Below are 13,307 nucleotides of genomic sequence, written 5' to 3'. Positions count from 1 at the left end.
CGAGACGCCCCCCTCTAGCGCCGATGGTTCGTTCTGCCCTTGGGTTGCCACCAGGTGTCACCACAACATTTTAATTATGTGAACGGTCTCTGTCTAACACTAACATTCTGATTATTATGAAGGAACACAATAAAATTAGATTATCAATTACCAAATGGCTTTCTGACGGGCAATAGATGGAGAAATTCTTGTGGTTTCAAATATATTTCCAGTTAAAAGGAGATTTCCATTGTTTCAACACAAGGGGGGTCACATTTGCTGACATTTGCCATTAATTTTAATTGATGAAATCAACAGAAAGGGATGTTGTGGGCATTTTGGAACGGGCTCCAGGAAGCAGAGAGGACGGTTGCTGAATTAAGTTGCCTCAGAGAATTTAATCCTCAGTCTTTGTCTTGTAAAGTACTGCGTGTGACTAGCGAGTCAACCACCTTATCCTCAATACAGCTGACAGCTGGAGATTGGAAGGTGTGAATGAGCTGGATCCAGACTGGGACAGGAAAAGAATCCGGTCACCATTTCCTTTCCATGAATTGGGAAAGGGAGTGAGTAATTGAGTTCTAATTTCAGTTGTCACGTTTTTGTGTCTTCCTGTTGAATAGGGAGTGTGATGAAAACAATGATTTTTTTTCTTCTCTATCTTCCGGCACAAAACCAGTTGCCTGGGAGTCAGCAACAATGTGGCACCAGTCCCAGCTCCAGCAGGTGTTCAAGCAGCACCGAGAGAGTGCTTCACTGTTGGAACTGCCTCCTTTAAGGAGCATAGACACAAAAAGCTGGAGTAACTCATCGGGACAGGCAGCATCTCTGGAGAGAAGGAATGGGTGACGTTTCGGGTTGAGACCCTTCTTCAGATGGGTTCTTTAAGGAAGACATTTCACTTAGGGCCTGGCTGACAGGGGGTTGCACAGAACCTGATATCTTCCAGTGGGCAGCTTCTATTGCTACCCTAAATAGCATCGCCAATGACTGATTAATTAACTAATCATTCATTTCAACAGTGAAATAATTCTGATTGACAGGATCAATTATTTCAAGAACCTTATCATATCATCATATCATATCATATATATACAGCCGGAAACAGGCCTTTTCGGCCCTCCAAGTCCGTGCCGCCCAGCGATCCCCGTACATTAACACTATCCTACACCCACTAGGGACAATTTTTACATTTACCCAGCCAATTAACCTACATACCTGTACGTCTTTGTCGAAGTTCTCCATACATTATTGCATTCGTGCTTCTGATGGGCTTGCTTTCGTATTTGCATTGTGGGAACATTACTTCTGATCTCATTCTGAGGCAGTTTGGTGTCAGCTTAAAGCCTTATATAACTACACTCCATGTGGATTAATTATGTTTTCGACACGATTACTCTGATTTCACTTCAGTTGTACAACTTTGGTATAAAACACGCGTCCAGAATCACAAAGGTCTCTGTAGAAGTACAGCCCTCTCTACCATTATCTCTCCTGAAACCAGCTCAGTCAGGAGAGCCATGTTTATCTCGATCAGTATCATGTAAAAGCCATATATCTGATCATCTACAATTTTATGGGTTGTGAGAGCTTGTCAAAAGTATTTCTTACAGTGTCATAGTAATGGCATTTCAAAAGTACTTCATGGGCTGTAACGTTTTTGAAATGTCCAGAAATGTAAAAGCAGCAATGTAAATGCAAATCTTTTTCTCCTTGTTCATTATCTTCCCTATGGTGGGGAGTATTGGCTCCTGTTCATAAGCAGTCAGCTCAGTAGGGGAATGATGTGAGAGCTTACCCAGAGAGGCTTGTGTTTGGCTGCATCTGTTAGTAGCCTTGTTATGACTCCTGGCTAATTTATTGACTACATTTATTCCCTCCCACACTTACTTTGATGTAAAGTGGGTTCAATGAGAATGGGGCCGTGAACAAAGACCACGATTGAATTGCAAAGCTCGGAATCTCTTTCACACAGCCAGTAAAGAGAAAATTTCCAACGTGCTCTGAGAACATAGTAAAGCTTTGTAGATTCGTTATTAGGAAAAAAAGCATTTTGGGCTTGTTTTTGAAGTTCTTTAGATGAATAAGTCATGGCGACAAGTTTAATTTTTGAAGTTGTTGAATGACAATCGAAGGGTTACAGAGGATAATGATGTTGCTGATGCCTTCAATTATGACTTTAATTTGTGTGGCTTTAAGTTGATAGAGAAGCGGTTGTTTGGTACAGAAGAAAGATCCGAAGGTTGTAAACATGTCCAATGCTGAATAAATCTAATTTGTAATTAGCTGTTGATCTCGGAAAACAAGCAGTGATAGGTTTGGATGGGCGGCCCTCTACATCCGAATATACAACTTCGGTACAAGGTTAGGCCTAACTTAATGCCTGCAACCCCATTCAATAAGATTATGGCTGATCTAATTGTAACCTCAGCTCTGCGTTGCTCATTCAGAATGCTTCAACCTTTGTCTTAAAAATATTCCATGCCTCTGCATTCATTGAGGAAGAGAGTTCCAAAAACGAGCCAACAATCCCGAGCCTCATCCATTGCCAGAGAGAGGCCACACACAAACTGGATGAGCAGCACCTCCTATTCCGCTTCTCCAATTTTAGGTAACTTGCCAACCCTGTGCTCCCCCCCCCCCCCACCTTTCCCGCTCATCTTGCTCCCCACCCCCTCCCCCAACCATTTTCCTAGCCCCCCCCGCTCTCATCCCTGTGCCTCTGAACTCGCCCCCATTTCTCTCAAGCATGTGAATGGCAAGGCCCACCTGATGTGACTGACCTAATGTCACCAGATCTTTGGTGCTGGGGATGTTGGCCTGGGAGAGGACACTGTTGTCCGTTCACTTATCCTTCCAATGGATGTGGAGGATTGAGCAGGAAACTGTTGGTGGCAACCTGCCAGTGATTTTGAGATGCTGGTTACAGGGAATCTGGCTGACAGAAGCTGGGATCATTGTTGCTCTACTATTTAGGAGCACCAACTCTGTTCTCTTCATCTTCAAACACCCTTTTATAATTAACTGACACAGCGCTGGTCCATTGAAGGCTATCTGCCTCCAACGCTGACCTTTGTCCTGATCCTACCCACTAATCTGCAGCCACCACTCAATTGCAATCTCATGCTCTCCCACTTCATACCAGGCCAGGCCCTGCTCTCCAACCACACCACGACCCAGCTACACCCAACTGCCTGGAAGAGTTGACTCCCTTTGTTCCAGAGAATAGAAGGGGGAAGCTCTCTTCATTGTGCGTGGAAGGGTGCAAGGACATGGGCCACGCACAAGGCCGAAGTTTGCTACAGCGGAGCTCAGAAATGGGCTCTTGAGAGCCACCATTAACTCCTCCCTCCCCGAGTGACTCCTGGTTCTCTCCGAGACCGGGAAAGCCACACAATACAGAGCAAGTTTGACGGCCATAAATTACACATCAACTGTAAGTCAAGGGACAATAGCTCCATCCCACGCTTTCTTTAACCACTCACGAAGAAAACTAAGCAGCAATTGATGCCCATCCAACCTCTACCCCATGTATGATGTGTCAGTCTGGTGGAGGGGTTGAACCTCAAGGGTTTCGACACCCAGTGAGTGAGACCCTGTGAGTAGTGCCTGGCGTTCAACCTCAACACCATTTGGATGGACTCCCAGCTGATCGCTGCAGCTGAACGAGTGCTAAATCTGATAGAGCAATTGAAAAGCATCTGGTGAATTAGAGCTTTATGCTGAACTGTTCTTCTGCCATTAACTTATAACATTCCCTGAGAGATCCTCACTGATGTGTAATTGTTCTGTGTAACTTATAGTCAGCGTCAGTTTGAACATTGAACACCGATATACTGGTTGACATTTTGATCCTAACATTGGCTTCAGACGACTGATGCAGTTGCAAAGAAGAGCTCAATTCCCTTCATGAACTGCAAACTCTTCAGTACAGGGTGATAGAGTATTTATGGATTTAAGCTGCATCTTGGCCAAGCTGCATCTGTACTGCTGTAAGTTTGAGTACTGCACTCTGTTTGCAAGTGTCACGTTTTCACTGTGCAAATGACCCCATACGGGAGATTGAATTGGACACTTGTGGTGACTGTACTTACGACTGCACACAAGATCACTGGTGCACTGGATGCCAATGGAGTCGTGTCATTTTGCAAAACACAAACTGCTGGGGGGAGTTGGCAGGTCAGGTAACATTTATGGAGGGAAACGGACAGGTGACGTGATCAAGTTTTTAGTTTTAGTTTTATAGAAGGTACTGTGCGGGAACTGGCCTTTCGGCCCACTGAGTCCATACTGACCAGCGATGCCCATACACTAATACTGTCCTACGCACACGAGGGACATTTTACAATTATACCAAGCTAAGTAACCTACAAACCTGTGCGTCTTTGGAGTGTAGGAGGAAATTGGAGAAAACGGGTGGAACGGTGGCGCAGCGGTAGAGTTGCTGCCTTATAGTACTTGCATCGCCGGAGACCCGGGTTCGATCCCAACTACTGGTGCTGTCTGTACGTAGTTTGTACGTTCTCCCCGTGACTGCGTGGGTTTTCTCCAAGATCTTTGGTTTCCTCCCACACTCCAAAGACATACAGGTTTGTAGGTTAATTGGCTTGGGTTTGTATACTTGGTATAAGTGTAAATTGTCCTTAGTGTGTGTAGCTTGTGTCAATGTGCGGGGATTGCTGGTCGGTGGAGACTTGGTGGGCCGAAGGGCCTGTGTGCGCGTTGTATCCATAAACTAAACAAAAAAAAACCCACATAGGTCACGCGGAGAACGTACAAACTCCATACAGACAGCACCTGTAGTCAGGATCGAACTCGGGTCCCTGGTGTTGTAAGGCAGCAACTCTACCGGTAAGGGGGTTGAGAGGGGAAAGATGGTGGTGATGGGGGTAAAATCTAACAGGGTGAGAGGGGGAAATGTTGAGGTGAGAAGAGACAGATTTAATAAAGAGATAAGGGAAAGATTTAATAGGAGCTTGTGGGGCAACGTTTTCACAAAGAGGAAGGTACAATATCAAAATTTAAAATATATTAGGTCGGGAATATAGATGGGAAAGGTTGAGAGGAATATTGGTCAAAGACAGACAATCTGACGAGCATATATCTTGGTCAACATGAACGAGTTGGGCCGAAGGGCCTGCAAACATGCTGTATGACTCTAAGAGTCCCAACCCAAACCATTGACTGTCCATTTCACTCCACAGTTTATGCCAGACCGGCTGAGTTCCTCCAGCAGTTTGTTTATTGTTGAAGATTCCAGCATTGCAGTCTTTTGTGTTTCTGAATCATGTTCCTTGATGTGTATGCCCTCGTGGATTGTTTACAGCAGGAATAGGGTCACGTTTTCTTGTGTTGGAAGCACAGTGGATACTAGCATGGAAACGTTGCCATGGCATTCCGTTCTTTGCAGCTGTAATGGGTGAAGGGCTTTCGCACAGTTCCCTCTTTGTTTGTGCTCCGTTGCCGAGAGGAGGATGCCAGGGGTAATCGGGAGGCTTCAAAAGCATGTCTGACTTTTCCCCCTGAGTTGAACCTCACTCCTCGACTTATTCTGCCTTTGCCGTCCGTTGGAGACTCGGTGGCAGTCCTGGGGATGTGCTCCACTTGCTGCAACTATGGGGCAGGCATGTGGGGAGGGCAGGCATGCCTTTGGACTCCCAAGAATAGAGGGGATTATGACTGTACACCTATTGCCACCAATACCTTCATGGACCCACCTCACCACCAGCCTAGTAGTATAAGAAAATAAGAACTAGTAGAAGTAGTATAAGAAAATAACTGCAGATGCTGGTACAAATCGAAGGTATTTATTCACAAAATGCTGGAGTAACTCAGCAGGTCAGGCAGCATCTCAGGGGAGAAGGAATGGGTGACGTTTCGGGTCGAGACCCTTCTTCAGACTGATGTCAAGGGGGCGGGACAAAGGAAGGATATAGGTGGAGACAGGAAGATAGAGGGAGATCTGGGGAAGAGAGGGACAGAGGAACTCTCTAAAGTTGGAGGTCGATGTTCATACCACTGGGCTGCAAGCTGCCCAGGCGAAATATGAGGTGCTGTTTCTCCAATTTCCGGTGGGCCTCACTATGGCACTGGAGGTGCCATACCTATATGCCACACCACCAACCTATATGTCTTGCCATGGGCAACAATGCAAGGGTGCAAATCCAACGGAGAGGCACTCTTCCTGATCTTCCCGACCAGATCAAGTCCACCTTATCCTAATCTTATGGAAGGCTAATTAGTGATAACTTCATTGCCAGTAAATGCAGTTATAAGGAATTCTAGGCAAATCCAGAAGAGTCAGTGAACAGTTTCGATCTGGATCCCTGGGGTAAAAGTGCTGCGATTATCAGCCTCTGTATGCGGAGAGGGTGAGTGGGCTCGGCCCGTATCCCCACCAACTTAGAAAACTGAGAGATGAACCAATTGAAAGGTACAGGTCCACTACCTTGAATCAGGACAAAATTACAAGGGCGCACTTGGATTCCTTCCTGGACGTGGGCACGGAAAGTGTGCAGGAAGGAACTGCAGATGCTGGTTTAAAGCGAAGATAGACACAAACAGCTGAAGTAACTCAGCATCTCTGGGGAGAAGGAATGGGTGATGTTTCTGGTCGAGATCCTCCTTCAGACTGCTTAGGGATAAGGGAAACAAGACATATAGACGATTATGTAGAGAGATAAAGAACAATGAATGAAAGATATGCAAAGTAGTAACGGAAACAGGCCATTGTTAGCTGTTTATTAGGTGGAAAAAAGAAGCTAGTGTGACTTGGGTGGGGGAGGGATAGAGAGGGAATAAATCACCATGAAAATGTGACATCCAGGCCGGATGAGGCGGCTGATCTCGACCTCAACTGGACTTCTGCGGCTGATTCCGCGAATCGAATTTGCTCCTTGCGACTGGGGGCCTGGAACTCCGGCCCGGCCGGAGCTGGCAGATCTGTTCCCATAGCCGACTTCCGAGGCCCACTTTGCGGGCCAGTATGTTGGCGGCCTAGGCGTTCGACTCCTCTCGTAGGCTGCGAAACCCATCGGCCCGGCAAAAACAGATGACCCGGCGAGGCTCTGGAACCAAGGGTGCCGGAAAATCAGCGATCGACGTACAAAATTCTTGCAGGGCTTGAGAGGAGGGATGAAGGGGGGAGAACCAGGGGTCACAATTTCAGAGGGAAGATAGCCAATATATAGAAGAGCTGCAGAGTGGTGAGAGAGGAGATGGCAGGTGATTGTGGACCAAGGAGGGGTGAAAGGTAATGGGTGGAGGGAGCAAGGTGGGGAAGTGGAGGGGTGGAATCAGCTGTCTGACAGGTGGAGGCGGACAACCAAAAAGGCAAATAGCACCATGTTTTGTTTTCTGCCTCCACCTGTCATTCCCCTGACCCACTGCTCCCACCCTCCTCTTTGTATTGGCGCCTTCGCTCTCTACTCTCAGCATTGATGCAGGGTCTCGCTGCCAAATGTCGACAAAATCTTCTCCCTCCACAGAAGCTGCTTGACCTGTTGAATTCCCCCAGCAGGTTGTTACTCTGAATTCTGTCAACTATATTCTTTTATGCCTTTACGGTCTCAAGAGTAAGGAGCAGGCCATTTAGGGTTGAACGTGGAGATTATTAATCTCCCAGAGGATACTGAACCTTCAGAGTTCTCTCGGGCGGAGAGCTGGTGAGGCTGTCATTGGACTCACCCCTCACCCTCACCCCGCCACCGTCACTCTGAGGAAGACAAGCCACGCCTATAAAATCTCTCTTCCCCCACAAAGTCCTTCAACCCAGGACTGGGGGTTGATGGTGGTGTATAATTACAAGCAGGGCCGTTTTTACAGCATTATGGGCCCTCGGGCAAAGCAGTGTACTGGGGTCCCTACCGTTACCCTCCCCACCCCCCTTTCCCTACCAGCCCCCCCCCCTGTCATGCCGGCGAAAAGCACTTACCGAAAAGCACTTAGCGATGGACTTAGGGTGCTACATTGTTGCGAAAAGCACTTACAGATCGCTGTGAGAAGCACTTAGGGATGGAAAATGTTGCGAAAAAAGCACTTATTGAACCTACATTTTTAAAGTAGTATTTATTTATTGCAAGTCACTTAACATACACAAATCTGCATGGGGCCCCTATGCTCGTGGGCCCCCGGGCAAGTGCCCATCAGGCCCATGCATTAAGACGGCCCTGATTACAAGATGGATGATAGGAACGAATGATTCCGCGGTGAAGCCCTCTAGACGTATCGCTTACTGTTATTTCATATGCCTGCTGCCGAGAGGTGCTGGCACCCTGAGAGAGGATAGCACTTCCTAGCTCAACAATACCTGGCACTCTACAGTGAAGTGGACAGCCTGCAGGCTCAGAACGAGCTGAGTCACATTGGTCCACTGCCGATGCTGCTTTCAAGCATTTCCAGTTTCAAGCCAACAATGTTAACTGTTCTTCCTTATTTTCCTCTCGGTGGCAGTTTTCCTCGTGGTGGCAGCTTTCCCAATGCTCTTACAACGTGACCTGTTGCTGCAGCCAGACTGTTGGCAAGTCATTTATTTTCAGTCGGTAGCAACTAGAGGTTACACCAAATCCAGGATCTCTGGGTTTAATGTCATACTATATTATAACAACATTCAAAAATACCCCAGTGGGTTGAGATCCATATTGACCATAATTTGATTGAATAGGTTTCCCTATTTTGGGCTTAATACCTATTTTGGGCATGCTGATTTATATATTTCTTGTGTTATGCAACATGGAAAAAGACCATTCGGCCCACCTTGTCCATGCTGGCCAAAGTGCCTATCTTTGTTAATCCCATTTGCATGCTTTTGGACAATATCCCTCTGAAGTTCTGCTGCACATATTACCTGATCAAATGTTTTTGAGATGTTATTAGTGTACTCGCCTCTCCCATCTCCTCTGGCAGCCTGCTCCATGTACTCAGCATCCTCTGTGTGAAAAACTTTCTGCTCAGATTCCATTTACATCTTTCCCCTCTCACCCTAAACTTACACTCTCTCGTTTCAGATTACCCACCCTGGGAGAACATAGAAAAGTGCAGTATCAGGAACAGGCCTTTCAGCCCATGATGACTCTGCTGAGCATAATGCCAAATCAAATTAATCCCTTCTGCTTGCACATCATCCATATCTCTCCATTTCATGCATGTTCATGTGCCTATTGAAAAGCCTCTTTAAAACATGGCTGAGACCCAAGTTCAATCCTAAACTAGGATGCTGTCTATGTGGAGTTTGCATGTTCTTCCTCTGTCCCTGCGAGTTTCACAGGGTGCTCTGGTTTCCTTCCATACGTCAAAGACCCACGCGTTGGTAGGTTAATTGCCTTCAGTAAATTGCTCCCATTGTGTGGGATAGGGGTAGAATTTGGAGAGAGTTGAAGGAAATGTGGGGAGAATAAAATGGTACTATTGTAGGATGTGTAAATGGATGGTGATGGTAGATGCGGACTCAGTGGGTTGAAGAGCCTATTTTCCGTTCTGTATCTTTCTAAGACTGTGTGTTGATGTGTTGGAGTGGAAACTTGAATTTCTCACCCCCAAAGACCTGCGAGACTCGTTATTGGTCAAAATGGAGATGTACAGTATGCTTTGTAAATCCAAGGTGTTAATAAATATAACATTCAAAATTTGAGTTTGTGGAGGTGAGTTAGATATTGACCATGATTTGATTGAACGAGTCGGCAGCAAAAGCTTTTCACTGTGATATTAAACTAATGTCTAATGACTAATGAATGAGCAGACATGTTGGACTGCATCTTTTGTTATTCCTATGAGCATTGGATAAAGGGCTGTTCTATGTGGAATGAATAGAATTAAGATTGAAAATGATTATTTTCTGTTTTTTTAGCCTTGGACCCTCAGATGTTAAGCAAGTTCACAGTTCATCTGTAAACTGGGACATAAAGAAGCCAGCAGAATCTGGCAATGCATTGAGTACTCCCAGCTCACTCAAGACCACAACCAGCACCATTTGGACTTCAGGTGCAACTCTGGGGAACACCAGCACTGGTGGTGGGAAGACCATGGAGGTGACTTTCTCTCTCCAAACTCCAGGTAACGTCTCAATCTCCACATCTCCTGCCTCTCCCAGCAAGGAGTCGAGTCCCAAGGCTGGGTCCTCCCAGTCAACACAGCAGAAGAAAGTATTCAAACCAGGAGCACAGCTGTCGGCAGGAGTTAAGGATCCCTTCTGGTCTCCCAATGCCCCCGACAAAGACAGCAGCAGAGTGAAGCCCTCTGAGAAGGCGGGAAGTGGCCCTCAAACTCCAGGGATCGGATATCGTTCAGCTTTGGATCGGGGAACAGAGGAGCCTGTAGGCAAGCAGAGCTGGGTCCAAGGCAAATCAAGCATAGCGACAGGTCAGTGTGTCCCTGGAGACAATTCCACTGCTCGCAACCCCACCTCTTCATTCTCCCAGCAATAACTCGCCTTCCATTTTGCAATAACTGGCCATAGAAAGTCATTTTAATTACAATACTAATCTGTGCATGAAAATTGATATTTTTAATAATGTTTTGCTAAAGCAAAATGTCTATACTTCTAATCTTCAATAAGAAAATCATTGGCAATGTTATTAACAAATCTAATTTTCATACTTGAACCCCCCTTTCAGTGAATGCAGTTCAGTTTTAATAGAAGACGTTTGGTGCTTATAATATAATTAAGCGATTATAATTAGGCTACATATTTAACTTAAAACAATGTTCTGCTCCTGGATTATAGGAAAATTAGCAGGGGCCTGATTGCTTTTGTGTTATGACTATTGTTAAATGAGAATCAATTTGAACATTTGGTTTCCAAGGAAACCACAGTATCAGTGAATTTCTTCGGCAACCACAACAACATGCGTTTATATAATGCCGTTAGCATGGCGTAGCTTTCCCAGATTGACAACAATTTTTGTCAAACAAAATCTGATAATTAGCTACTAATAGAGTCGGAAGAGAACAGCTGAGCAGGACCCGGGTCAAAAAGAATGGGTTTAAGGATTGTGGTGGGGGTGGTGTAGTGGCTAAGTTAGTAGACAGATTGATAGTTGGTCTGGAGATATGGGTTCGATCCCCACCACGGCAACTGGAGAATTTAAATTCAATTATATTTTATTATTAAATAAATCTGGATTTGCAACGGACTTTGAAATTCAATCAAAGATTTACCAGGTTAACATTAAAAAAAAAATCATTTGGCTCATTAATATTCTGCTGCAATGAGGGGAAATCTGACACCTTCTCCGAGTCTGGTCTGCATGTAACTCCAGACTCGCCCACCGGTGGTTTAGTTTAGAGATACAGCACAGAAACAGGCCCTTCGGCCCAAGGAATCTGCACCAACCAGCGATCCCTGTACACAAGCACTACCCGACACACGAGCGACGATGTGACATCTTTTTTTTAACACAGTCAGGATGTGCTCTCCAATCTATTTGCATGCCGTTGGCAACCTTAGGCACCTTGCATCTGACCTTCCTCCAAATCATTAATATTGATAATAAATAATTGGGGGCCAAGAACTGATCCTTGAGAGATTTCAAGGGTTACATCCAGCCGAGCTGAAAAAGACCCATTTACACGGACTCTTAGCCTTCGATATGAGCAGCAGGTTCCCAAGTTCTTAACTTGCGCACCAGCCTTTTATGTGTCACATTAGCAAAAGAAGTCCAAGATCTGTGGGATGGAAATCCAGGGGATGGAAATCCAGGGGATGGAAATCCAGCGGCTGGAGCCACAGTGATGGGAAGCAGGGGCCCCTTTGGAGTTGGGGGCCTGCCCCAATGTTGGTGTGAGTCAAGATCAGTGTGGGATACCGTAACGATCCTGCTTTCATCGCATGTGCAGATATGCAGCATGTATTGCACATTCCGGTTCGTCAAAAAGGTTGCAGCAACCCCACTCGGGTGGGGTCCTGCCATTAATGGAAAAATAAATGGCGTCACTTTTACATGTGAAAGCCAGAGATGCCTCTGATTCCTCTGAACGAGGTGGTAAAAAGCACTTAAGTTGGCGATTATTACTAGGTTGAAGACCATTCAAGAATTCAGGCAGCACGGTGGAGCAGGGGGTAGTGCCTCACATGTTCAAAGACCCAGGTTCAATCTTGACCTTGAGTGCTGTCTGTGTGGAGTTTGTTCTTTCTCCTCCGTGACCGTGTGGTTTTCCCGGGGTACTCGTTTCCTGCCGCAACCCACAGATGTGCAGGTTGGCTGTTTAATTGGCCATCATCAACTGTTCTGAATATGTCGGTGGGTGGGACGAGAATCGTGAAAGGTTGGAGAGACAATGGACATTTAACGGGGAAATATGTTGTGGAATGGGATTTATCAGATTGCTCAGAGGGCCAGCAGAACCTTGAGAGATGAAATCCCTTCTGGAGCCATATAGCACAAAAACAGACCTTTCGGCCCACCATGACTATACCAGGCACCCTCTATACCGATTATTCCTTAGCTTAACCCTATGCCCTCTGGTCTCAGACACTTCCATTATGGGAAAAAGTTCCTTCCTATCTACCATGTCTATGCTTAAAATAATTTTGTATACCTCTATCAGGTCCCCTGTCAGCCTCCTCTGCTCCATGAAAACAAACCCAGTCCATTCTCATAACTGAAGCACTTTATTGCAGGCAACGTCCTGATGAATCATCTGTGCACTCTCTCCAGCTTAATCATGTCCTTCCTGTAGTGCATGACCAGAATTGCACAAATGTGGCCGAACCAATGTTTCATAAAGCTATACCAAGACTTCCCTGATCTTATACTCCGTGCTCTAACTACTGAAGGTGAGCATCTTGTAAGCTTTCTTCACCACCCTATCTACCTACGTTGACACCCGTCAGTGATCTTTGGACTAACACACAAAGCTCAAGCAGTTCCTTCCTCGTTACTTCATAGTGCCCTCCCATTCGTGATATATTCCATAACCTCATTAGCCCTCCTAAAATGCAATTCCTCATAATCAACAAAATAAAATTCCTACCGCCGTTGCCCTGCCTAGCTTTCCACCATCATCCAATAGCCAAAGACTAACTTCACTAACAACGACATGACCAATTATCATATCACCTGCCCACTTACTAGTCATGCCTGCCATGTTCAGATCTAAGTTATTAATGTATGTGACAAGCAACAAGTGTCAACAAGTGAGAAACGTGCAAGACGATACACAGAGCTTTGTGATGGAGTGAATCCAATTTCCTCCTGGAACGTTCCCACAGACAGTGCTGTGGTGAATGACTAAACAATGAACCAGGGTGTGGGAGCAGAGGTGACAATAATGTGCTCAGCCAACCTACACCACTTCCACATGAGGCCGCACTAGAAATGTTGACTCACATG

At 45.8% G+C, this 13,307-nt stretch overlaps 1 protein-coding gene across 2 annotated transcripts in view; it reads left to right on the top strand.

The window, feature by feature from the left end:
- micall2a (mical-like 2a) overlaps nt 1–13,307 on the top strand; it is a 73,981-nt gene that overhangs the window by 46,865 nt on the left and 13,809 nt on the right. For both annotated transcript variants that reach the window (XM_078418502.1, XM_078418501.1), the window contains exon 9: nt 9,824–10,335. In XM_078418502.1, the coding sequence (XP_078274628.1) occupies nt 9,824–10,335 (512 nt within the window). The remainder of the gene's footprint in view (nt 1–9,823; nt 10,336–13,307) is intronic.

This window comes from Rhinoraja longicauda, chromosome 21 (genome assembly GCF_053455715.1).
Source record: "Rhinoraja longicauda isolate Sanriku21f chromosome 21, sRhiLon1.1, whole genome shotgun sequence".
NCBI lineage: Eukaryota > Metazoa > Chordata > Chondrichthyes > Rajiformes > Arhynchobatidae > Rhinoraja > Rhinoraja longicauda.
Note: the sequence above shows the minus strand (reverse complement) of the source record. Positions and strands in the feature narration are given on the sequence as shown.